This window comes from Electrophorus electricus, chromosome 11 (assembly GCF_013358815.1).
Source record: "Electrophorus electricus isolate fEleEle1 chromosome 11, fEleEle1.pri, whole genome shotgun sequence".
Classification (NCBI taxonomy): domain Eukaryota; kingdom Metazoa; phylum Chordata; class Actinopteri; order Gymnotiformes; family Gymnotidae; genus Electrophorus; species Electrophorus electricus.
The window spans coordinates 10,313,734-10,340,167 of record NC_049545.1 but is presented as its reverse complement, the minus strand read 5'-3'; the positions used below and the strand labels follow the sequence as shown (position 1 = coordinate 10,340,167).

Below are 26,434 nucleotides of genomic sequence, written 5' to 3'. Positions count from 1 at the left end.
GTGCCATTTTTTAAAATCAAGATGTGACCCGGTTTATTTTAGGCATTTATATATGCAAGAAAGCAATTCTATATAAGATTGCTTAGTTCTGAGAAGTCTTTACTGAGTGGTGATGCTGTTTTGACATGTCAAAGCCAGCCTTCTTAATATTGTCTGTCATCTCTTAGTGCATCAGAGCCAATGCAAATTTTGTTTTTTCATTTCATTCTTTTTTCCGTTTGAGGTAGAATGAAAATTGAATTAGATTTTAGATTTGAGGAGCTTAAAAAAACTTAAATAAACTTCTGTCTCATTTAAGTTACTTTTCAAGTGTCAATTGTCCTAGTGCAACACAATCTTAGTTGTTCTACTTTAGTTGTTAAAATTAATGAAATTATTGCATGAGTGATTGGTCCACTGCAGTCCACATTTTAATAAGCCTTAAACCTATATTCAGTTTCACTATAACACAACAATTTTCTCCTGATTGTAACATATCACTGTCACCATAGGAGATTCCAGTAGTACTGAATTGAGAGACAGTTGTGGATGCTTTGAGATGAGCTCTTTCTGAATGATTGAGTACTAGAGGACTGACCTTCTAAAGTGATTATGAATATGTGAAGTGTGACTGACAGCTGCTTAAACATGCATGAGAGGCCTGATCCAGCCTGCACCCAGCTGAGCTGTTAGCACATACCCCACTCTCTCTTCACATAATGGCTGGAGCTTTCTTTTTCTTAAAAAATCCCACTTCTTGATTAGACTCTTGGAGAGTCCTTCACCTTGTCCAGTCAGTGTGCTAACCTGTTTTTTAAGTCTCTTTCTAAAATTTGGCTATAACCTTTCACAAGCGTTTGAGAGGTAAAATGGCATGGATCTGGGCTCTCTGGTTTTGACAGATGTATGTTCCACACAAGCCTGTGTCCTGGAGGGCTCTCTGATATGACCAGACTGAGTGAAGTCAGGTGGCAGCGTATGCCCTGCCGATCTGAACGTCAACATCCCATGGGCATGTTGGTGGGTGTTTGAGGAGTTGTGCTTTCCCCAGCTCTCTCCTCTGCTCCGGAGTGGTGAGGGAATTGAATGTGCCCATCTTTAGTCTTTTGTGGAACACACATCTTTTTTCTCTGTTTCATATTACTGTTTTTATATCTCACTCTCATACTCTTTGTGATCATTTGAGATCTGTACAATGCATAAATGTTACCTGATAGTGGCTGCATGTTTACAGTTTATTGACTTGTTCTATAATAAAATCTCTGTTGATGAGCTGATACAAAGTACAAAGTTTACTGAAAGGGATGGTTTAATACCAGAAACTGATATCTATATATGCTTTATGGATAAAGAGTGTAAGTTTTATATGCATACATACATACATGCATACATACATACATACAAATATATATATATATATATATATATATATATATATATATATATATATATATATATATATATATATATATATATATATATATATACTTTCTGAATGCATTTCAGATATAAATAATCCCATTTTCTTATCAAGGCTTCATCTGTCCCTTTCATTCAGTTTGAAGCTCATTAAAGTGACTATAAGTGACTTTAAGTAAAATTACTGTAGGCAGACTTTGTATGAAATATTACATACTTGTCATTCACAAACTATTACACAATAGTTACAAGAAGCCAGGTTGAATACTACTTGCAATGCATACAGTCTGTCTGTTTTAAAAACAGTCTCTCTATGGGTCTGCAATGAGCCCACAGCTTTCCTGTGCATTAGAGCAGTTACTATGTTTGTTCTTTTCATCGGTATGAAATTTAGAGGCAGTTGTTATCAGACTGAAATTCCTGGGCCCTCAGCATGTTTAGTTTTGCTTGAGCTACAATCTTCTGTTACACCATGGCCACAGTGCACCTGTCCTCTGAGTTCACCGTAAGCTGTGACACCCCCACTGTTGTCATGGTGACAGCACAGCAGCAGAAACCAGTTGTGATCAGTGTAAGAACGATGCTGAGCTATGAAACTCACCAGGCTTGCTTTCCTGCAGCCTAATACTGACAGCAGGTGTGTGTGTGTGTGTGTGTGTGTGGTTGGGGGAGTCAGAAAGAGAAGAACAGAGAATCTTAAAGAGAATAAGTACAGCGTAAATGACACGGCTGTTCATTAGTGTGGGATTCGGAGAGGGGGAGACTGAGAGGTAAGGAGCAGCCGTGGGAGCATAGCCTCTTAGGGAGAGAGAGGGTCTGAAGGAAAGGAAAACACTGCTCATCTAGTGTGCAAGTTTGTTTAATGGAGACAGGCTGAGTGAGTGTGTGTTTATCTTTGCAAAAAAAAAGGGGGTGGTGGTGGGGGGCTACTGTCCCTCTAAATCACGTCACACAAAATGCATTTAGGTGTGTATGTTGCCCATAGCCTGTTTCCTCTGGAGTAGCCATCACCAACAGTCATATCCCTCCCTGGTGAACAAGAGAGATGTGCACAGAGAGACTTGTAGAATGATGGATCTGTACTGAAAGCAAAAATTATCTCTAAAATATGTATAGCTATAAAAGGTTGAATTTCTTCACCTCTCTTCTCTCAACTACAAACACAGCACCATTCTCAATAATGCTAAGAAATTCTGTTACTCTACCAGATCTGTGATTATTTTAATGTAATATTCACTATCTGCTTTATGAATTGATCCTCATTAATGGGTCTTTATATTAGAACTTTGTGCAGTTTAATGTTATAGTACTCACTAATGAATGAATACATTGATTATTCCCAATACAACCTTTTAACATCCTGCTATTTTCAAAAAACCTTAGCTAGTCTGCTCTATAATATACACAGCACATGCTGTTTGTCTTGCTGTTTGTTCCATGTTAGTTAAATCTTAACTGTGGTTTTCCTTAGCTGCTGTCCCATATAGAGCAAGGGGGAGCTCTAGAGCTGCTGTCTTGTGTAGAGCAGGGGGACAGTTGTAGAGCTTTTGTATAGCAGGTGGGAAACATGCGGTAGCAGCTAGTTGTCCGTGCACAGTAGATGAGGTGAAGAGATGAAGTGCAGCTTCTGAAGGATTTGGCTTACAGCTCTCACTTATCACTTATGTCATACATTATCCATCATCTTATATCCTAAAGAAGTTACCTCAGAAGGAGAATGGGATTATTGGCCAAATTGGTCTGTGCCATTGGACACAACACAGAGTCCACCATAAGCCCTTGATCTGTGCATGTGTTATGTGAGTGTTTGTAGAGCTCATGTCAATGTGTTGGCAGGTGTTGTAACTATTTTATAATAACTCTTTGCTTTATAACACACTTTGCGGTATTGATGAACATGTAACTTTCTCTCGTTCTCTTATTTTTCTTTTGTTCACTCATGACAAACATTTTCATTCAGTGTAATTTCTGCCACTTTAAGCAGCATTCCCTGTGGCAGTGCCCTTTTAAGGGCCCCATTGGATGTCATGCAGGAGAGCCTGAGGATCTTGGCTGTCTGCTTTTCTTCACCCTTGCTTTGAGCTGCAGCTCCTGCTGAATGTCTTCATCGCCCAGTGGCCCGGCCTCGTGCACGGGGCAGCCTCAGTGCGTCCCAGGCTGTCTCGGGCCATCCTCCCAACCTGGTTGGTTTCTGTGCTTTACTTTTTTTTTTTTTCTCCCTCAGATTACAATGAGGTAGGACTGCTGGCACCTCGCACTGGAGAAGAGAGAGATCATCAAAGGGTGCACTTCATTTTGTATTCGACTGAGACGAGTGACCGTGCTGTGCTGAAAGACGAGGGGGTGTGGTAAGCTTGAAGTGCTCAGCCCTCCTGGGCAGACTGGCAGTGATGAGGATGACTAGTGATGTGGCCTGGCTGCCCTACCTGCAGCTGCTGTGCAGTATGTCCGCCCTGTGGGCTTATCCCTTCAGACCACCTCTGGACCTGGATGTGATTCCCAGAACCACTGTCCTCTACACTGGTATGAGCCTGTTATTTCCTGGCCCATCTTCCATGCCCTCCCTGTTACAGAGTTACACTCTGTGTGTGTGTGTGTGTGTGTGTAGTTATATGTTAGATAATCCTACTCTGCTGAAGGTTTCTTATGGCAGTACTGTCAAAGGCAAATGCAGAGGAACATTATGGCAAATTAGTAAGCCTATATTTTTTAAATCTGAAGATGCTCCTGCCCAATAATAACCCCAACAGCATGGTTCAGAGTCAAAGACATTAAGGCATTATGAGGTGACTTGAGACTTCCTTTTATCTCCTGAGTGGAGTTATACAGGCGTGGGGAACGCAAGGTGTCAAACTCTTAAACGTACAGTGCGAGCGAAGGGTTGGCTGTCCCGAGATCTTCACTGACTCGACCATGCAGGGCACTGACGCAGCAGACGATGGCTACGGCAGAGCCTCAGGGTTGAGCAGCACCAGTCGGCTCTTGCTCCACAAACACGGGGAGGGACTGTCTTCTGCTTCTGACCCGCTCCTCTAGCCCCTTCTCACTGAGAATGTGTGCAAAACCTTGAATCTGGCTTAGCAACCAGACTGGCAAAGCTGAAGTGTTTTTGTATCATCCATTGATGTTTGTAACTGATGGAGGATGGGCTTGTGTGTTTTTTCGCCTTCAGCAGTGAGTGATGATAGTGCTGATGTAAGTTGTCTCTGTGTGTGTGTGTGACTGTGTGTCTGTATGCATATGCGTGGGTATTTGTATGCAAATGTGTGCCTGTAATCTTGTCATACTATCGTTCATCTCAGGTCCATCCACACTCGGCGTCCCTTCCGTTTTTCTCTCCCTCATACCACACCTCTCTGCAACACATATTCAATCTTTTTGCGCCTGCCAAGGACATATCTATTCATTGAGATACTTAGCAACACTTCCAGCATTTACCAGCATCACGCAGGGCTAGTGAGGTGTCTGGGCTTTGCTCCACTCCACCTCTCTTTTCATTTATTGGCCCTGTGAGCATTGATAAAAGGAGATGTGTAGGAAAGAGAGACATCAATTAGTCTAATGAGTACTGAACTTCACGAGAGAGATTGCAAGAGCGAGTAGGTGATAGAGACAAATGGGGGTCAATGCATTTCATGAAGCAGCAAATATAAAATGGGATACAACACTATGTAAATCTGAGAAGTCAGTTATGGTTATACATGCATGGACAGGACTGTATAAAACAACAAAGATGAAAAACCCATGAAGGGGATTGGATGTTTACTTTCTTTAAGAGATCATGCCCAATTGATCCATGCTTGACATTTATCAGTATCGCTTTAAAACTACAAATAAAACAGCACTATGAAACAATCAGAACCTGCTAGTCACAATACCCCGAGCCCAACACATCAGCTCACTGTAACCCCTCGTCACCTGTGAGTATTTACACTTGAACACACCAAACATACTACAGCTGATGATCAACATGCAGGTACGCTCCGTGCTTGTGCAAAAAACAAAACAAAAAACAAAAACCTCTCCCAAAGAGGGAGGTGCAGTAGCAGTAGGTAATGTGAAGGTAATGACATGTTCCCTGTTCTCTAAATTTTTAGCACAACAAGCTACTATCCATACAGCAAAATATAATATTTGCCTAGCACACTGTATCAGTAGATAAAGCCACAATGTGTGAAACCCTTATGCAGTTTATCTTGTTTTGTGACTGAACAGCCAATCAGAAAATTCTCCCTCACGGCCGACTGCTGACGGCAGTTCAACATGCACAATTGCCCAAACATCACTGGCGATCACCAACTATAGTTAACTGTGTGGAGTACGAGCAACAGTTGGTCACCAAAGCCCTCCAACGTCCTGACGCCATCCATTGGCCGATAGTCGATAGTTTGTCACTAGACTAAGGCATAAATCAGCACTTAATAACTATGTTTCACTCTTAACTGTGTGATGTGGTAGCATGGAGAGAGGGCCTGTCTCCACATGGGTCTGTGCACTCCACAGTAGGGCCTCTCCCTGCACTGAGCTGGCAAGCTCCAACTTGACAACAATAACAACAACAACACACACACACACACACACACACACACACACACACACACACACACACACACACACACACAACTAATGTCCGGTGTTGCCTAGAACCTATTAATTGTTTTCCTGTGGAGGGCGACTGTGGCACGCGGTGGAGGGGGTGTAACGAGGTTGATTGTTATGTGTTGAGAGGAGTCTAACACGGCCTCTAACGGGTGGAAGGTCAGCGAGAGATATACACAGTAGATACATTATGTAACAGTATGACGTTTATTGCAATATTAGCTATATGTACCTTAGACTGAATATTGTGGTGTCATAAAACTGCTGCATTTTTTGGAATTCACTATACTATATTATTTTACATTCGCCTTAGTTACACAATCGTTATTAATTTCAGCTAATTGTAGTGCTTTGTCAATAAAGCTTCATTGACTTGAACAGGCCAGAAAATTGAGAGAAAGAGATGGTTGAATAAAGGTAGGGTTGTGCAACAGAGGAAAACTGAGTTTGAACACAATGAAGCTGTATTTGGTGGAGAGGAAGAGCTCATTTCAGGTGTAGAGTCAGGAGACTTTGGAGCCTGTCCCCGTGGGTTTCTCCCAGGCCGAGCAATTACTTCAACTCACACAGAAAGCAGAAGGACTGCATAGTATAGAAAAAAATATTGTATTGTGTTATTGTGGTATTGTGGTATATTACAATTGCAGTTTGTCTTCAGATATAATAAAAAAACAACAGCAACACATTTCTGTGGCCTAGATGCGATATGGTTAAAGGCTGGTGTGCATTATTATGAACAAAATGATTCATGTTTGTTGGATCATGTGAATGCTGCAATTCATCAACTCCCACAAAACATTCTGGGACATCTGAGAATGGTCAGAATGTTCATTGAACACAATAAAAAACAGTTATTTGTTAAAGGGTAATTTAGATTTATTGGTATTTCCAAATAGCCAGAGAATGAGTTATTGCTTGAGCTTATTGCTCACAGGTGAGTATGCCTCCGCAGTGTGCCTGTTCCTCTCATGTGGTCGTGTGGGAGGGACCTGGATACTGTCCATACAAATTCAGGGTTTACTTTTTGTCTTCTGGGTTAATGCCCTCATGTACTCTTATGTCATTACAAGGCTTTTCTAAAGATGAGTTAATGCGTAAAGGAACCGCGTGCTGGGTGTAGCTTGTAATAGCCCTGCCCAGACACCCCGAGAAAGCCCCAGCCACTGCTGCTCTAGTTGAGTATGGTGTATGTCTGTGTGGGCAGTGGTTCATGCAACAGTACACTCAGAGGAAGGTTCCATAGCCAGGGAGAGAACAGCACAATGGAATGCAGGGTCCAGCATGAATACAGCAAAAATACATACAAAACGGCTGCATGTGTAAAAGTGCACCCACACACTCGCATGCGTGTGCACAACCCCCATAATTGTGGTTGTTAATTATTAAGGGCCCTGCCCCTGAGTGATTTTGAATAAAATGTTGGGCTGAAATGTCAAAGTGAATACTGCACCATGATTTTGCTGGTCTAGCCTGGATAAAGCATTCATAGATGTGTACTCAGTAAATGATCATCTGTGGCAATACAGACACGCACTCTCTCTCTCTCTCTCTCTCTCTCTCTCTCTCTCTCTCTCTCTCTCTCTCTCTCTTCTCACTTAGTCTCTCTCATTGTCTTTCATTTTTTCGTTCAAACTCACATTTCAAATCCTTTAAAAAAAAAATCTAACATGATAAATTTCTTTCTTTCTGTTTTTTATCAAACATTCAGACAAATTTAAAGATATTAATTGGAGATGTTTTTCATGTATCACTGATTATTCTGGAGCTCTTTCTCTCTCTCTCTCTCTCTCTCTCTCTCTCTCTCTCTCTCTCTCTCTCTCTCTCTCTCTCTCTCTCTCTCTCTCACACACACACACACACACACACACACACACACACAAAAACTGAATCATGTCATGACCTCATACTGATTAGCTGATTATCAGTGGGACATTTACACATTAACAAGAAGTGCTGTTAAGCTTTAAAAGCTGTGTATGTGTGTATAGATGGGTGAGGAGTGACTTATTTAAAACAGGCACTAAGCTGCTAAAGAAACTGGAATGTGGAGATTGTAATCAATATGCAGACATTTGAGCTGTGAATGGACACTGGTTTTCTGTATACTTCTGTAGTATATATTGTGAATATTGTGGTCCCATCTGTGTTTACAGAGCAGGTATAATTGGTATTATAGATGGAAATTGGGTTTTCTTGGCTTTTGCCCAGCTGGGTGAGGTATGGTGCGGGGTCTGTACTGTCTCGCCTGATTCTGTGAGCCACGGGTGCTGGATTACACTCCAGCTTGACAACAAAAAAGGTAATTACTCATCATGGAATCTTAGAGCCCAGAAACTGAAGATCTCCCACTGTATAAGCCAGTTCTACGAGCACTTCTAGAGCTGGTAAGGGGGAGGGGTTGGTTGTGTGGGGTTTCTGTCTGTGATGACATCGTCATTACATGCTTGTTTGCTTTGTGACACAGTTAAAGCTATTAACCTGTGTCCATATAATCATAGTCTGGTCAGGTTAACCTTATTTACAATTAATTTAGAATATTTAACCACTGGCTTTGCAATGCTTCTGATCCATCATGTGTGGTACACTAATGAAAGGTAGTGTGTATTATGTGCATGTAAAATACAGGCCAAACGTTTGATAGCAACACTAAGTTTATAAAAAAATAAGAAACAATTTTTTCAAGTGATAACAGGCAGTGAAATGTTTATTAACACAGAACAAAAGGCTCCATTTAATCCCAGCCAGACAGATTCAAGGCATCCTGTCATGAATTCTTAGCAGGTATATTGCTGCTATTGCATTTCAAACCTTTAGACATTCTTTCTTTGTGACCAGTGGGATGTGCTTTATTCGAGCAGTCAGGTTCTTCCCATAGGAGCTCCACTGGAGAGAGAGAAGGCCAGATCATTTGTCTAAGTACACCTGGTAGTTCTTCCTTGTCTAAATAGTTTTCACAAAGTTTAAAGGCATTTCAAGTTACCCAGAGGATCAATGTTTGCTACTTTATTTTGGCCTATATTTTATATTTGTGTCCTGTTGTAGCTCTGTGTGTGTGTGGGTGTGCGCGTGCATGCATGCATGTGTGTGTGTGCATGTGTGTGTGTATGTGTGCGTGTGCGTGTGTGTATGCGCGTGTGTGTGTGTGTGTATGTGTGTGTGTGTGTGTGTGTGTGTGTGAGCATGGAACACAGAAACATCAGTCACACAGCAAAGACGAGAGAGGTGCTCTATTGCTGCTTACTCCAGGTGGACCACAAGTGGTTCTTTTATACTACTCCTGCAGGATGGAGGTCACAGTAGAATTACTGTAGTCAGGAAAACTCCAGGAAGTGCATGAGCTGTCTGATTACAGGTGTTTTTGAGGGCATAGTCTACACTCATTTTGTTGTCTCCTGCTCAGTTCGTCAGAAAATGGCACTACTTCTGTGTAATTTGTGATTGCAGGTTTTATCACTACTTTATACATCAAATGTGATTTATTGACTCCATGGCTATGACTAAGCATAGTAGTGAACTGTGAGTTCCCTACAACATATTGTACATTGTAATACTGATCTGACTGATCCTTTTCTTCTTCTTCTCATTTGCTTGTGTTATGTGCTGCTTTATCTGTGATCTTTGGTTTGCTTTTCTGCATGTGTGTGGATGTCTGTATGTGGGAAGTTTTGTGGTGTTATGTGTTATCTGTAGAGAGGTTTTTGTGAAATCTTTGAGTGAGTTAAATAGTTTTGCCAGTGTTCTGTAGATAAAGTTAGTCCGACACGTGCGCATACAACACACACCCATAGAGAATAAGTGTATGAACTTAAAGTAAAGCTTGAAGCAAGTTACAAAATATGTGCCTGTGTTTTTTTTTTATTGAGAGATAGATATTAAGGGAACACTGTATAAGGCATTGTGTTTGTGTGGAGCACTATAGAAGGAAATGAGAGAGCTATGTCAGCAGGGAGTCACAGGGAGGCCCATCATCTCTCTTTCTCTCTCTCTCTCTCTCTCTCTCTCTCTCTGAGACTCCCCTCTGTCACTCTCCAGCTTTGACATGCATCTCCCACCTGCTGATTGAAGGCTGTTAATGAAGATCATGATGCAGAATACAATCTGTCCCTCACCGTATATAGAGGTGTTCTGCCAGAGGCGCCCCCACACAGGAGAGGAAGGATGTGAAGCGTGCTTGTATGTGTGTGTGTGTTGGTCTGTCCTTGTTGCTATGTGTCACTGCTTTTCCAGTATCAACAGAAAAACACAGTCACATAAACATGTCATCGCCAGCAGAATGGATCTATGTAAAGAGAACTAGGAAACAGGGATACATTAGTGTAACTGCTCTACACATGTTGCTCTGGAAGGGCCCTTCCTACATTTCTGACACTCTGTGTGTGTGTGTGTGTTTCAGGGCTGTGGGGGTGCAGGCGTTTTAGTGACGCAGCTCTGAACTACAGTACCCTGCTGCTGGAGGAGGAGGCTGGTGTGCTGTACGTGGGTGCCAGAGGGTCTCTGTACGCCCTGCACGCGCCCAACATCTCCGGCTCCAGACGCACCGTAAGCGCCACTCGTTCAGCCTGCCCTGCAGGGTTCAGTGTCCTTCACTAATCTTTCTCTTGTGATTACCTGTATGAGTCATGCAAAGCCACTACCCACATTTGCATGCAAAAGTTGTCAGAATAATATAACAAAAAATATGTTTACACACTTGAGATATCAGTACCACTAGGTGTTTCGAAATAGTCACAGGAAATGCATTACCCGGAATGTGACTTGATGAGATTAGGGGTAAAGAAATTTGTTAATTTTTCACTTGTGCAGATTGACTGGGAGGCGCCAGAAGACCAGAAGCAGCTCTGCCTGAACATTGGGAAAGATAACAAGGTGGAGGCCTTTATTTTCACTTTTGTGTCTCGACCTCTGCTCACTTCTCTCTACCTCACTGACACACATTCAATTCCTCTTACAGACAGAGTGTTTCAATCACATCCGATTCCTGCAGAGGTTCAACAGCACCCACTTGTATACTTGTGGAACTCATGCTTTCAGTCCACTATGTGCATATATTGTAAGTAGGACTGCAGATCTTAAATGTCATATATCTAATGTTTATCTAATTTTTAATTATGCTTAAGACTTCACTCCCCCAGAGGTTTTTAGGCTGAATGATATGCTTGTTCCATTGTGCTTTTCCAGAACAGTGGAGAGTTTAAGATTTCTTCTGTGTTTGAGGAGGGTCGGGAGAAGTGCCCATATGACCCTGCAAAAGGCTACACTGGCCTGATTGCTGGTAAGTCACTAATCACCAGCCATTTACACAGTAGCCTTTTTAATGCTATTTTCAATATTCCTGTTTTAATGCCATTCCTGTATAATCTTGGACCCATCCCTCCTGTCAGATGGACAGATGTACACAGCCTCTCAGTACGAGTTCTGGAGCTCTCCAGACATTCGCAGGAACTCGCCAAACCCCACACTAAGGACAGAGGATGCCCCCACTCGCTGGCTTCATGGTCAGTTTATCCCAGCACATGGCAAGCATTTCTGATCCATCAGGCTCTTTATAGACAGCCGGTTGCATTGTCGCAGGTGTCCAGCTGAATGACTTCCCATGCCCACTTCCTGCATGATTTATTGTTTACATCACTGCTTGCCTACAGTGCATTTAAGACACCTCTTCCGTTTTAATACAGCACTGTTTTTTCCCCATCACTTCCTGCTGTGGTTCAGAGGGATTGCAGGCTGTCCTGTCTGCTGTGGCGGTACTGTGTGTTAATGACGTGTTTGTGTGCTCCCTTACAGAGGCGGACTTCGTGGGCTCAGCACTGCTGAGGGAGAGTGTGAACAACTCTGTGGGGGATGACGACAAGGTGTACTTCTTCTTCACGGAGAAAAGCGAGGAGCACACCCCATACTTCAGCCACAGCAGGGTGGCGCGCGTGGCCCGCGTGTGTAAGGTACGGCGCAAGGCACTCCTGCTCCCGGCACACGTTCCTAACCTCCAGACCCCATCTTATCCTGTGATGGATGTCAGGGAGCTGCGCACTGACAGTTCATTTGCTGAAGTGCCGATGAAGTAGGAGCTAGGCAGCATTTTACCTTTTACGTGTCTTTGCATAACTGAAACGACTTTAGGTTTTGTGAAATAATCTAATACGTTCCTTGTTTTATCACCAGAATTCGATTTGAACAGAGACATCTGTTTTCATTATAGTCTACAGTCTTGTACATGCACTCATAAACACTAAACCCACTAAACCCACTTAAAAGGGAGGACATGTATTTGGGGTGGGGGTGTGTGTGTGCATGTGCTTGAGCACCAGAGTATTTTCTTCTCAGCGGGGAAAGAACTTTGTCCTCAGAATGCTCGTAATTTCAAGTGTAGCTCTCCACAGGGCCCCTAACAGCAGCGCCTGTCTGGTTCACGCTTCTTTTACCCAGGCGTTCCTCTGTGTCCACCCTCTCGACCCCGTGGTTCGGCGTCAATGTCCAATCACTGTGCCAGCCTCGCATGACCACACGCTCTGGGATTTCACCCGGCACTCAACAACTGCAGCATGTCCACGTTTATTTAGCTTTTCTTATTTGCTCGTCGTGTCTCACACTGATGCTCCACCCCCGCAATGCTCGCTGTTTCCTGGGTAACACCTCCTGCTCACTGGAAGCTTATTAGTGAGGGCCCTCCTGTTTCCTCGGGCAGGATGCTCTGGTGTGGCTGGCATTAGGAGTCTGGCACAGCCTTCAAGGTCAGGACGCAGCTGGCTGCTTATTTAATGCCGCATTGACAATGACAGGTTCACACTGAACTACAAGTCCCATCAGCTCAATCCAAACCTCAGCTGCTACTGCTAGCTGAATATTGACCTGGTTGCTCCCTGCCTCCAACACTAGTGGCAGACAGCGTGCAGGGCTTTTGGAGACTAATCGTCTTTCCTTATGATCCTTCACTTGGTTCTAAGCCCATTTCACACCAGATATGAGAAGCTTGGAATATTTATGAATGCTGCCAACGTGGTACTGGTTGATCTGTGTCAACTGGCTGTGTGGAAAAAGTAACTGGACTTTTTGGAAAATGGCTCTGTCTTTCTGTCATTCATGCAGAAAATTAGGTTGCGTTGGTGTATTTATTTACCAACGCAGGGCAAGATAAAGCCAGGAGGAGGGCAGAAGCTGTACCGTGCCTGAGCTGATCCTGGTGCCGGCAGTGTGCACGTGGTGACCTGAGCAGGCTGCTGGGCACCGCACAGCCTTGCTCTTCCAGCCCACACAGCAGGGTCACTTTAATGAGGAGATTAAGCTTCATTATCTGCATGCCTGCAGTGAAATGCACTATAAACACAAACTTGGTGAGGCTTTGCATAAACTAAAATTACAACCATTGTCCTCCTCAATGTCCTCTGTAAATCAAACAGAATGTACATCAGAATGTACTTTGTTTTTGTTTTATTTCAGTGTTTTTTAAATTTGTTTGTTTGGCCATAGTACCTAAAGAGAAATTGTAGGTTTTTGTTCAGGATGATTACAGAGTTTTATTTTCAATATTTAATCTCACTGCAAACACTTTCACTAACACACCCATTATTCACCAGTGTTCAGTTCAGTCGGTCCTGGGACATTTGTTACACAGCTGTGTCAGTGACATGGAGGAGTCTCAGTAATGGGTGTGATGCTGGTGCAGACACACTGAGACACAGCTATGTTTCTGGAGGTTTTCATCACAGTTGTGTCGCTTGAGAGTTGATAGTCCGCAAACAAGTCTATCCATTCAACAGTGGTCAAAAACCAGTTCTGGTAGAGTCAGAAGATCTGCTGCTAATTCCAGGAGATGATCCATTCTCTTCCATTTCTTTTAAGATGCTGTTGTCACGTGCTTCAGTGCCGTTCATGGTGTTGGGCCTGTTTCAACACAGGGGCCCAAGGGAGACTCCAGACCGGGCGAAAACACATGCTGACATGTTTGGCAGAGAGTTCAATAAAAGCGGTCCTCCTCTAGGGAGGCAGCGTGAAAATTAAATTTGCCCCATCCAACTGACAGGATGTACAATGTCTTCCTTAAGAGAAAAAAGCCCCAATCCAATCCTATCCAATCTGTTCTCATTTCCCACCATGCTCCTGACAGCAGAATAAAGTACTAGTGCCAAGAGCAGCTAACTGTTCCATGAATGAAAAAACAGAGGCAAACTTAAGCGTGCTTCGCATTTGGCCCGAGTCTCAGTTTTCACTAATAGAATTTAAGGTTAAGTTTCCCAGCGCAGCAGGACTGTAAACCTTTACTGACAGGTTTAGATTTCCTGTTGCACTTGCTTGAGGCAGAGTATAGTCTCAAATGCAGGAAATAGTAAATGCCTATTAAATATTGAATGTTTAATCTTTATATATATGGTGTCAATATTAAATGCTATACAGATTACTTAATGGGTGCAACATGCTAATTCCTGTGAAGACCTTTTTCCTGTTGGTGTCCTTTATGCTTGTATTCATTATGTCTGTGTGAAGGCTCTGTCCGAGGTATGTATGTGTTTGTGTATGTGTGTGTGTGTGTATGTGTGTGTGTGTGTTTGTGTGTGTGTGTGTGTGTGTATGTGTGTCTGTGTGAAGTCTCTGTCCATGTTGTGTGAGTGTCTGTATGTGTCTGTGTAAAAGCTCTTTCCGTGGAGTGTGTGTGTGTGTGTGTGTGTGTGAAGGCTCTGTCCATGATGTGTGTGTGTGTGTGTGTGTGTGTGTGTGAAGGCTCTGTCCATGATGTGTGTGTGAGTGTGTGTGTGTATGTATGTGTGTGAAGGCTCTGTCCATGGTGTGTGTGTGTGTGTGTGTGTGTATGTGTGTGTGTGTGTGTGAAGGATCTGTCCATGGCATATGTGTGTGTGTATGTGAAGGTTCTGTCCATGGTGTGTATTTCAGTGCTGGGTTGTCTTACTGCAGCTCTTCTTTGCTCACTCTGCTCTGCTTCTCTGCAGCGGGACCGCGGTGGCCTCCTGACCCTGCAGAAGAAATGGACGTCGTTCCTGAAGGCTCGTCTGGTGTGCTCGCTGCCTGCCTATGAGTTCCACTTCAACGTGCTGCGTGGTGTGTTTGTGCTGGACGACACCGGAGCCCAGGATGCTGTTCTCTACGCCATCTTTGGACTGGAGTGGTAAGTGTTTGGGCTCCTTTATGCGAGGCTCTCCCTTTTGTGTGATATGAAGCCTTTTATCGTGGGCTGAGCTCCAGCACCTGCACCTGGCTCGGAAATGCTTTCCTTCTGAAGGTAAGCCTGACTTTTTCAGTCTGTGTCTGGATTGACCTGGCCATGCAGCTGAGATGGAGATGAGCTGCTTGCGTGGAATCTGCTCCAAGAACTGGGTGAGGAAGCTCTAGCTGATGAGGATCGTGCTGGCTGGGAGCAGCAGGGTGGGAGTGTTTGACTGGGCCGAGTGGGCTGGGTGGACTATGTGCCTGGGGCTCAGTGAGGCTCTTGCTGAGCATGCCTGCTCTGCTCAGAAACCCCCACAGAACACCGCTGACAGGTTTTCTGGACTCCTGGAGTGTGTGTTATCTTTTATTCATAAGCTGATCGACCTCGCGGAGGAGATTTGAAGATGCGCAGGTGCAAAACTTTCTTGCCAAAACCTGCGAACGTGTATGTGTGTGTGTGTGTGTGTGTGTGTGTGTACTTGTAGTCTGTAGCAGGGACCTGTTATCTGCTATTTGCTTCACTGTGTGAACATTGTATCTAATGGTTTTCGGCTTTCTTTTAAAAAACATTATTGAGCCAAGCTATAATGCTAGCAAAGAGGTCAAAAAGTGGAGTTCTGAATGAGGTGAGGGCGTGTTTTGGTGCTTCTGATATCAGGAGATGGATCGTTTTGATGAGTTAGCAGGCTGGTTTGAGCTTTGACACATACAAGCTTATGAGCAATGAGAGATGGACACGTGAACAGAGAAGCGCGTGGTGTCTGCTGACTGAGAGACAACAGGGCAGAGGTGAAAGAAGAGAGGATAGAGTCAGAGAGGGCATTATTAGTATGTATTAGTATGTCATCTGAGCTCTGAGTAGCTGTTTGAGGTGACCTACAAGGTCAGTTTGAACTGTTGTTTTTTTTCCTGTGCTCACATCATAAGCTGTAGCAGAAAGTGTGTGTGTGTGTGTGTGTGTGTGTGTGTGTGTGTGTGTGTGTGTGTGTGTGCGTGCATGCGTGCGTGTGCGTGTGTGTGTGTGCGTGTGTATATTTGCCCGTGTGTGCACATTTTTCATTGACAGTGTTTGTGCACTCCTGCGACTCTGGCAAGAAGAAATCAGGCAGACACTCTTAAACCAAAGTGCTCCCTGGTCCCGATACTTCTCCACTGTTGGTCTCTTCTCTTTGAAGCTCTTGCATCTCTCTTCACTCCATGCAGTTTGCTGTCTCCCTGTTCTGGTGCCACTCTCCCAGTCCCTGTCTCCCTGCCACTCTGTCCACTCGGCAGATGAATGGGTCGGAGCTCTTGATGAGATCCGCCCCTGTCCCGCTCTCCTTCCCCCATCCCGCTTTCATCATATCCCTTGCACACTTTTTGATACATCTGTAGTACATTTTCCAAGTTGCCATGGTTACCCTGAGGGCCTATGAAAGCTCTGTGCCAGCATGCCGAGACCTTGAGAAACAAACACAGGAGGGGAGGCTCAGAGGCGGGGATTGTGAATACTGGCAGGCCTGGAGTGATTCAGTACTTTTTATCAGTGCATGCATCTCTTTCTCTCTCTTGGCCCTTTGCATCCTTCAACACAAACATTCAAAAGAATGGCAGCATTAAGTCTTAAGTTTTGTCTTTGACATATTTGCTGGAGTTTTTGGCTGTGCTTGTGTTGAGGTTGCACTAAGTGCAGTAAATGCCACTATCACTCTTCAGGAAAAGCATCAAAGCCTCAGCCATCTGCCGCTACTCCATGGCGGATGTCCGGCAGGCCTTCGATGGGCCCTATATGGAGAGCACAGAGGATGGCAACCCCAGAAGTGCAGAGTACACAGGGAAGATACCAGAGCCACGGCCCGGATCGGTAAGATTCTCTCTCTCTCTCTCTCTCTCTCTCTCTCTCTCTCTCTCACTCACTTACACACACACACACACACATATATACACACACTTACACACACACATTACCATCCTGCTCTGATGCAGCCAACTGGCCGATTCCGTGTGTCCAGCTGTGGCTCGGGTTTCTGGAGTGGCAGCAGCCCTGCGGGGCACACGGATACAGGATCAGACTAAAGAGAGCGGTGCTGGGGGAGCAAACCCCAAATGCTCATATCATCAGAGCTCATTGCTGTGGAGATTAGGAGCAGGCAGAAATGCCTGGCTGATAAAGTGGGGTTGATTTTCAAGCCCTGATGTTTTCTAATGAGCGCCTTCGTGGGCTTGTGACATCTCATATTTCAGTTTCAGTAGCTGTTTAGTGTGTCCCAGAATTTTTGAGAATAAAGACTTATGATTTGTCTCCCAGCTCAAAGAAACTCCCAGGACAGCAATATAGAAGCCGTTGGTGGCAATACATGCTTACATGTACTTCCAGCTTAGAATAGCTTAATGCAGACATGTCTTAGATAGTGAACATCACTTGATGGCAATTTCTGGACAAACTGTCATTCCCACAGTGGTTATGGCAGCCTGGAACAGTAGTGTTGAGCCATATTAGCAAGGTTGTTGCAGTGTGTGTTATCTACTTGTTTTGCTTCTCAGTGCATCACTGACCAACTCAGAGCTAGAGGCATCAACTTCTCCACTGACCTACCGGACGACGTGCTGCACTTTGTCCGTCGCCATCCTCTTATGTCCAGGCAGATCCTCCCTCTGGGACAGCGCCCTCTACTTTTCAAGAGGACAGTGGACTACACTAAGATAGCTGTGCACCAAGTAGCTGCTCTGGATGGCCAGATGTACCACATGCTCTTCATTGGCACAGGTGACCTTTGGTTGCTCTTCATTGGTTCAGATAGATCAGTTAGAAATTCCATAAGAGTGCAAGGATGACACAGGGTGATGGCCCTAATTCGTGTGTAGCTTGTGAGGCTTTGAGACAGTGCTTCGTTTCATTGGCTGTTTACATGCTGCAGATGAGGGCTGGCTACAGAGAGCAGTGGAGGTCAAAGGTGCGCTCCACATTATCGAAGAGCTGCAGTTGTTTGAAGAGCCGCAGCCTGTGGACAGTATCGTCATTTCTCCAAAACAGGTCACTACACCAATGAAACTGTAAAATATTTATATATATGTTGATGACTAAGCTGTGTTACTTATGAATTGATGTGTGTGTGTGTGTGTGTGTGTGTGTGTGTGTTTGTTCATGTCAAACTGTTTTGATCTTTGACTTGTAGATGAGTGTGTATGTGGGCTCGCCTTCTGCAGTCGTGCAGCTGCCCCTCTCCACATGCGGCAGGTACATGTCCTGCACAGACTGTGTGTTAGCACGTGACCCTTTCTGTGCATGGGACGGGAAGGAATGTGTGGAGATCACCTCACACACAGACAGGTAAAATGGTGTAGAAATACATGTCTTCAATGCTAATTTATTAGTACTAAGTTCTGTAAATCTGCTATTTTGAAAATTCAGTATTGGTTCTCAGGATCAGGTTGATTTCAACCGGGACTAATTGGGTTATTGTTATTTGTACAGATCCAGTCTGACTCAAGACATCCTAAATGGGAATGAGGGCTGTGAGGAGTCAGCAGCAGATGGTATGAATATTAATTTCTTTTTGTATTCATCAGACAGGAGGGCCCAGAGCCATCAAGGCAATAGAACAGTCGCTGGAATCTTTGCTTAAACACTGCATCTGTTATCCATGTGCCATTCTAAATAGCTTAAGCTTTATTATGCAATGTATCTTCTGCACCTAGAATCCCATTATATTGTTTTTTTTTTTAAACTTACTTTTTATGCATAAGTTAAGTGGAGGGATACTCTTTGTGTTAAACGTTTCTTGTGTTAACCGTTTACCAAGAAGCTGCTGCATAGGAAATCTTGTTGTTGTAACATTCTTGGTCTAAATGTGAAGTAGTAGTAGTAGTAGTAGTAGTTCAGGAATGCAAGTTATGGTGTTTATTTTCAAAACCTGTGTCACAGTGAAAAGAGCACTACTGCGTTCCCTTACATTTAATTCAGAATATGCAGGGAACTGTAACACCTTGCTACATTGTGTTGATGAGGTGTGTGTTTATTCTCAGCCCCATCGCTCCACCGCATGCGTTACGTGATGGCTGGGGATGACGTGTTGCTGCAGTGTGAGCTGGCCTCCAACCTGGCCAGCTCACAGTGGACCCTGCAGGGACAGGAGCTGCAGGGCTACGGCCTCGGCTCCGGCTACCGTATCGGCACCGACGGCCTGCTGGTGATCGGGGCTCAGCCAGGGCAGAGCGGAGAATATGCCTGCTTCTCCCTAGAGAACGGTGTCCGCGTCCCCGTTGTCGTTTACGCCCTGACCGTGAAGCAAGACCCGCGCGCAGAGCCTCCCGTCAAGGCAACCCTCCTGCCCCCATACACCAGCCCTGCCCCCCAGAGCCCACACCCTGCTCCTATCCCCCTGCCCCCAAACTTGGAGTTCCTGTCCCTGAGGAACATGGAAGCCATGTACCTTTCTCTGATTACTATCCTGGGCGGATTGTGCCTGGTGCTGACTGTTGTCCTGCTCTACGTGGGTTTCTGTGTGCAGGGCAGGCGGGGGAAGTACTCCCTCCGTGCTGCCGCCCGGGCTGACCGGAAGAAGAACACCCACATGGAGCTGAAGACCATTTCCAGCCACTGCAACGGGAAGGTGGACACGCACGATGGCCTGCTGCACATCGTGCCTGGGGAGGCCCAGCTTCCTCCTGCACCTCCCCTCCCGCCGCCTCTCCCCAACTCTGAGACTGAATACACCAACGGTCTCTCAGCCACCCTGCCCAGCGTCTTACGCAAAATGAATGGAAATAGTTATGTGTTACTTAGGCAAAGTGATGGAGACACAATATCTCCTCTGTACTACTCTTTCACTGAAGAGCTCAACCGGATCCTAGAGAAAAGGAAGCACATGCAGCTGTGTAGCAAACCTGACGAGAGCTCAGTATAAAGCTACAGGAACAATATAGCTCCCATTGTTGTGCGGTGATTTAACGACAAGTATGTGCTAAAATGTCAGAGAGCAGTTTGATTCCTTTAAAGCCCTGACTGCACTGTAAGTGAAATGGAAAATAGATTGACTGATGAAGTCGTCTCTTGTCAAACAATATAGCAAACCAGAGCTATTTAGAGCTAAAAGAATAGTCACTGAGCATGAAAACTCAAGAACAGTGAAACACACAATGGATAATCTACCTCTGAAAAACACTGGAGAAATGTTAGCTATGGTGGGATCCACTGGTAAGGGGAAATGGTCAGAGCAAAGCCACAGCAGCAGACACTTTATCAGAGAGCTCGGTCTCTATGGTGACAGCGTCGTGTGACAGCCAAAGGCCTGCACTGCAGCATATGGCCTCGCCGAAGTGAACTTCTCATCATGTAAAGGGACTGCTCTCTGGATAGACACATTTACATGTACATTTGATTTGGACATGACTGCTTTCGAGCAATACTGCTGAAATGCACTAAATGTCGAGTTTCTCTTGTTGTGTAGTTCTATTTTCTTGTTGATGCTGACCACAGTAATCTGAACTAACAAATCTGCACCATTTAATGCAGAATGGAAGCTTTTTATTAGCCTGTTTCATAAAATGTGAGAACAACAGTATTTACTACTTGGATGCACTTTAGGAGCAGTGAGCATGTGTTATGAATGATGCCTGTTCTCAGAGAATGTTAAGGGTGAGAAAGGAAGCTCTGGATCCAGGATGAAATGCTGATCTGTCCCACATTGGGTCAAAGTTTAAAGTGGTTTAATAATCACTAGATGAATTTGATGACACCACATCCTACAGCTGAGAAACTTAAATCCTAGACAAAATGAAACATACCAGTAAATCATGATCCTTCCGCGTTAGTGGTTCAGATCCACTCTGTTTTGAAGAATTGGCTTATGACTGAGTCAGCATTGTCAAAACCAGACAATGTTAATCAGACAATAGTTCCCTGCTGACTTCACTGGATCTCCAGAAACTCTCACCTGCCAATTCACCATGGCAACAAAGGTAAACTGCTCTTGACCTTCTGAGATTATCCTCTTTACTCGCCCAATTACAGCCACCTCTTCCAGGAATCAGATGATAAAAACAACGGTGACAAATTGGGCTTATATGGCCAGGATTTGTGGGTAATAATGGGTAAAGTAGTGAGAGGCATATACTCGTACTATAATATATGATTAAAAGACAGTTTCAGTATTCTCTTGATCATATTTTATAAATGTTTCTGGATGAAGCCCATGTTGGGCTCTGTGAGGTCACACTGATCAGTATCACAGTGTTTTTATGGAGAGAAGGGCTCTGTCTGAATGCAGAGTGCAGTGAAGCTAAGCACAAAACATCAGGGCCACATGTTCACCAAACAAACGAGATGGGCTGTGCTGATAAATAGATCAGCTCTCACTTGCTCTCGCACGCTCTCTCTATCTCTCACCTTCATCCCATCCATTCTCACTCCAGCTTCTCATGAGCTATAGTCACATCTTCCCTTCACTTGCTGCATCTCCAGCTCACTCCTCCCACTTGCCCTCTCACCCCTCCTTTCCACACTAGTCATGTGACTGGTTGTTCTAATGTGTGTGCACACCCTACTCTGATGCTGTAATGAGGGGGGCAGACATTTACATGCCTGTCTGCCCTCTCCTCTCCCCCGAGGGCCGTTGAGACCCCTGATAACAGCCAGCTCAGACAGCACGTGAGATGAACTCAAGTCCCTGCCCGCATGCTCTCGGTCCCTCTGGCCCAGCTCGCTAGGAAGAGTCTGACGTGTGAGATTGCATCTGGCATGCTGAGGCAGGTTTGGGGCAGAGATCCCTCTTGAATGTGGGCTTAATTCAAAGGTGAGGCAGGGGAAACCGCACACGGCATCAGAGAGAATGGAGATCAAAGGAGAGGCTGGCGACTGAATGTAAATGAAACCGAGAAATAATGGTTAGGCCCATTCATCTTTAGTTTGTTGCTAAACACGTTTAGAAGTGGTGCATTTTGTTTAGTTAAAGGCATGAGGGATGAAATCACTGTGCTTGGGAGAGTCAACTAGCTGCATATGTGTGACTGTGGAACATTATCACACAGATCGCATTACAGGGCTTCTTTAAGGGATTGCATTTTTCTCTGCTTATGTGCATAACCATAAGATAATGTTTTACATATGATATTTATGGGCTTATTTGTTTTGTTTTGGTTTTTTTAATGCTTCACCTCATGTGCTGTTTTGAAATAATTTGCCATCAAACCAGGTTTGGCTCTGAGCAGAGGGTTAGCAGTTCCTTTAAAGTAATGATCATAGGGTACTGATTCATCATACAAGCACAATTTAATTTGATTTGTTTTGTTGTTGTTTTTTAAATTGACATTGAGTAAAGAGTTGGGAGATGTACTCCCTGAAGGTTTCAACTCCCATGCCCTGTGTAGTGTACCAGAGAAAAGTCTCTGAAGAGTCTCTGTTTGACATCTATGCATCTCCACATCAGATGTCAGTAGTGCGGCAGTATTTATTTCAGATGATTGTACAGTCTTGATCTTAATATTTATATTATCTGAGTTTTGTTCATGATGCATGCATAAGCATGTTATTTTTTAAATTCTCTAACACAAAATATCAATCTCATAAAATGATCCAGTTACTTTCAGTGCTTGTAGCTTTAATCTATACACCTGCACTAAAACTCTATTTATGAAGAACAAACTGTACATTCTGAAAACCTCCTCAGAGCTTCTGTGCTAAACAGACTGCATTTCCCAGTCACTTGAGAACATGGTTGTCTGCTTCTAAAGTGGTGGGCAGCAGTGTGTAGGCAGCCTCTGGCCTGCATGTAATGAAGCCATTCAGACAGGCCTGTCGCCATGATGAAACAGGCTGAGAGAAATTATTGTCACCCTGTGCTGTGTGTTCCAACATGCCTGGGCTCAACTGCATAGAGTAAATATGTATGTGAATGTGACTCCATTAATCCGCTTAGTATGGAGTGTGGCTTATTGTTTTATTGCTAATAACACTACTAATACTTTTGGGTCATATTGGCATAAAGGATGATGGATAAGGCATGTTTCCTAGGTTTCTCAGTCTGCAGAACACTGTGTCCTGTTGTTAAAGCTCAACCTTTGGGCATGTTTACTTTTCACATCAGTTAATCTCAATCCCAATCAACAATGTTGATGCCTGCACAAGAGCTGCGTTAGGCTCTTGTATGGATATTGCGTCATGCTTGTTTTTTGCTTCAGGAATAACAACAACAAAATGTAAGTATTTTCTAAGCAAGTGAAACCTCACCATGTCCATGGAATTGCCTTTGGGCTCTGAATCACCTGTGCAATGCCTATTGAATTAGCTTACCTCTGATTTAAACAGAAATGCTGTTGGCTTAAAGGGCTGCCCTGTGCAAGACTTTAAGACTTGCCAAGAGTACACAGCACTGAAGCTGAGGGAGTAATATAGGACGTCTAAGGAAATAGAGCTGGAAGAGGTTGGTCTGCTCACTTTTTTGCCAGTGCGTTAAATCGCTTCTGTTTGCTCCCTGCAGAGTTGAACTCTCTCTACATCTGGCGGAACAATCTGCTCTCTCCCCTGCACACTGCTGGGCATGTGTGTCAGTTACATACTGCCCAATGTTTTTGCTTTGTTTTTTCCTCATCTGCCAGCATGTAAAAGTACAACACGTAAAGTTCTTGAATTAACGAAGTCACTCTTTCATAAGCTGGTATTGCTCAGACTCCTACACATGCTATTAAACACAACTTACTGTTGGATCGATGCTCATTTCTGGAGCTTCAGCTGGTGGTGTGATGTAAGAACAGGAGCTAGTAGAGCATTATCACACCATCAAACTTCACCCTGCTCTCTCTCTCGGTGTCCCACAGGGCCAGGAGTGACTGAGCCTGGCACTGGTGAAAACCTCTCTGAGAACTTAAGGCACTAAAACTATAGTGAAGTTGATTCTAATTAGTAAGTAGTCATGGGTTATCTTTGTGTAAAGCTGTAATCAGCTGGGCTCATGAAAGCTCACAGAGAGAAGCACAGCCTTCACTCATGAGTGAGAAATCTAGTTTCAGTAGTACCTTTGTAGGGTGAGGCACTGAGATTCAGGCTTGTAGTTCCATGTCCATATTTAACAAGGTGGTCTCTGTGAAAAAATCATGGGCTGTCACAGCTGTCAGTCAAATTATTATTACCTATTAACTGGATGTGAGGGCATGTGCTGTCTGTTCCCGAGGGAGTTCTGGATAAACAAATCCGCCACAGAATTTATGCCATCACAGGGATGTTTGAGCTCAGTAAAGTCTGCTCCGCGCAGGACTCAGGAAGTCAGTGCTGACGTGAGCTCTGCCACGTCTCTCTCTTTTTCTGTCTTTTTTTCAAAGCTTTCCAGGCTCCCGAATGTGAGTCACACTAGCAACCTCCACTCATTTCCATGTAGTGGCCTCTATGTCCACAGGGCTTTGTGAAGTTCTCTTGGGACTGTTTAAGGTCACGGTCCAGTGGTGAGTGGCAGAGGGCTCGAGTCCTCCCACACCATGCTGAAATGTCACAGACGCATCACCTCCTCGACTATCAGCTGCTAATTTGGTTGTGAGGGGTCCTGCTGTGCAGTGCAAGAGGATTCAGGGCTACCTTGCTGTGACAGGCAAAACACACACGGAAGGGAACCGCAGAGACTTATATAGTACATACTTGTTGCTAAGCAACCTCCCTCCAAAAAAAAAAAAAAAAACCCCTCAAACTCTCCTCATTTAGATTTGTACTGTAGATGTCCAGACCCTGCTGGGCCCTGTAGGACTGGGGTGACTGAAGGGCAGTCTGGAGCAGACCTTTACGTCCACTGCTCTAGGACCAGATCTAGGACACTCCGGAGCTGTAAAACATAGTGGGCACTGTGCTTCTTCTAATCCCACACTGATATTTTCTGTACCTTTTTCATTGTCCGTAAACCCTCCTTTGTTACCATGGGCAATAAAGAAACAAAGTGTGACATTTTCCATTGCAACCAGCCAAACAGATGGAGCTTGCATGCGAAAGGCTGCTCACTCTTGTCACTTCTGTTTGACAGTTGAAATCTTTTACCTGCCAGAGGGGTTTTTGTTTTGTTTTCATGAGGCTTTTTTTTTTGAGTACATGTGTAATTCCTTCTTACTGTCAACACAGAAACACAGACACCACAACTCAACCAGAAAAACCAGAATACATCCACACTGCTGTCATTTTCCCGCCTTCATTTAGCACACCTGCGTCATGGCAGCACAATCCATTCTTTCTTATGTAAATTTAGACAAGTGCTATCTATCTCCATAGGCTGTGGTTATTATGTATTTTTTTTATACATTCCCATAGTGTATACACTCTAAACTGTGCAAAAATATTTCACTGAAAAATAGCTTTATTTGATTCTTTCAGTTATGATGCAACTGCAGAACATTACACTGCAATCTGAAAACACAAAAAGTCAGCGAAGCACACATTCATCTTCTACCTCTTAAAGGGTGTACTGCTTTTGCTTCACAATTAGGCCATCTATGGGGCAAATATCTTATCACTTTTAACACAGCTTCACCTATTTTGGTTACAAAGAATTGTTGGTATATTCTTGTGGCGCCATCTATTGAAATATAACCGTAAGTACAAGTTCAAAAAGCCAGCGAGGCGCGCAAGAAAGAGCAGTCAAAATTTCAACAATCTTACAAATCTGTCTACACCAGGGACGTCACTAGCAAATATTATGAATAGAGGGGCTAAGCCCAAGGAGAATTTCAGAAATGAAAAAGAACCATCTATTAACCTCTGCCCTAAATGCTGCATTGTTTAATATAAAAGTCGTTTTTAATTTGCTTTTAAAGTAACGTTACATTAGCATTTGTCCATCAGTCATCGGAATTCCTCAGATAGCTAATGGAATTTCGGACAACTGTAACAGATACGTTTATGTTGAAGTTAAACAGCGACATTCTCTGACACAGAGATCCTTTGTTTCACATATAGCGCGACACAAACTGACTGAGATTTCAGCAAAGCAGCGCAGAATGACCGTTAACGGTGTCACATTGCCCAAACATGAAACCTTTCACACTCAAACTGTGATTTAGGTTTCAGGGTTGTTGTACGGGAGCAGTACCTCTCCCAGGTCATAGTGCCCTTTTTCTCAGTGTAACGTACATTTGGAGACATGATGACAGGGTTGAATATGATAGAATAAATGAGAGCTGTTGACGAATTAAACTAATAATGTATGCTTAATCTCTGTAAGGTAGCCTAGGCTGATGTACAACAGTCCTCCATTATTTCAGATACTTAACAAAGTACAGATTCGAATGCAATTTTAAATGCAGAATACTGAAAGTCATTCTTTATTTTACA

General features: G+C 44.0%; 1 protein-coding gene across 1 annotated transcript; it reads left to right on the top strand.

Moving 5' to 3' along the window:
• Positions 1-3,631: 3,631 nt before the first annotated feature.
• Positions 3,632-25,153, top strand: sema4ga (sema domain, immunoglobulin domain (Ig), transmembrane domain (TM) and short cytoplasmic domain, (semaphorin) 4Ga). Its single transcript, XM_035531865.1, has 14 exons — positions 3,632-3,921; positions 10,391-10,536; positions 10,801-10,863; positions 10,949-11,047; positions 11,176-11,269; positions 11,379-11,492; positions 11,782-11,936; positions 14,937-15,112; positions 16,849-16,996; positions 17,677-17,899; positions 18,051-18,166; positions 18,309-18,463; positions 18,608-18,669; positions 19,159-25,153. Exons 1-14 carry the CDS (start codon positions 3,789-3,791, stop codon positions 20,037-20,039), a joined length of 2,565 nt encoding a protein of 854 aa, XP_035387758.1. The 5' UTR covers positions 3,632-3,788; the 3' UTR covers positions 20,040-25,153.
• The last annotated feature ends 1,281 nt before the right edge of the window (positions 25,154-26,434 follow it).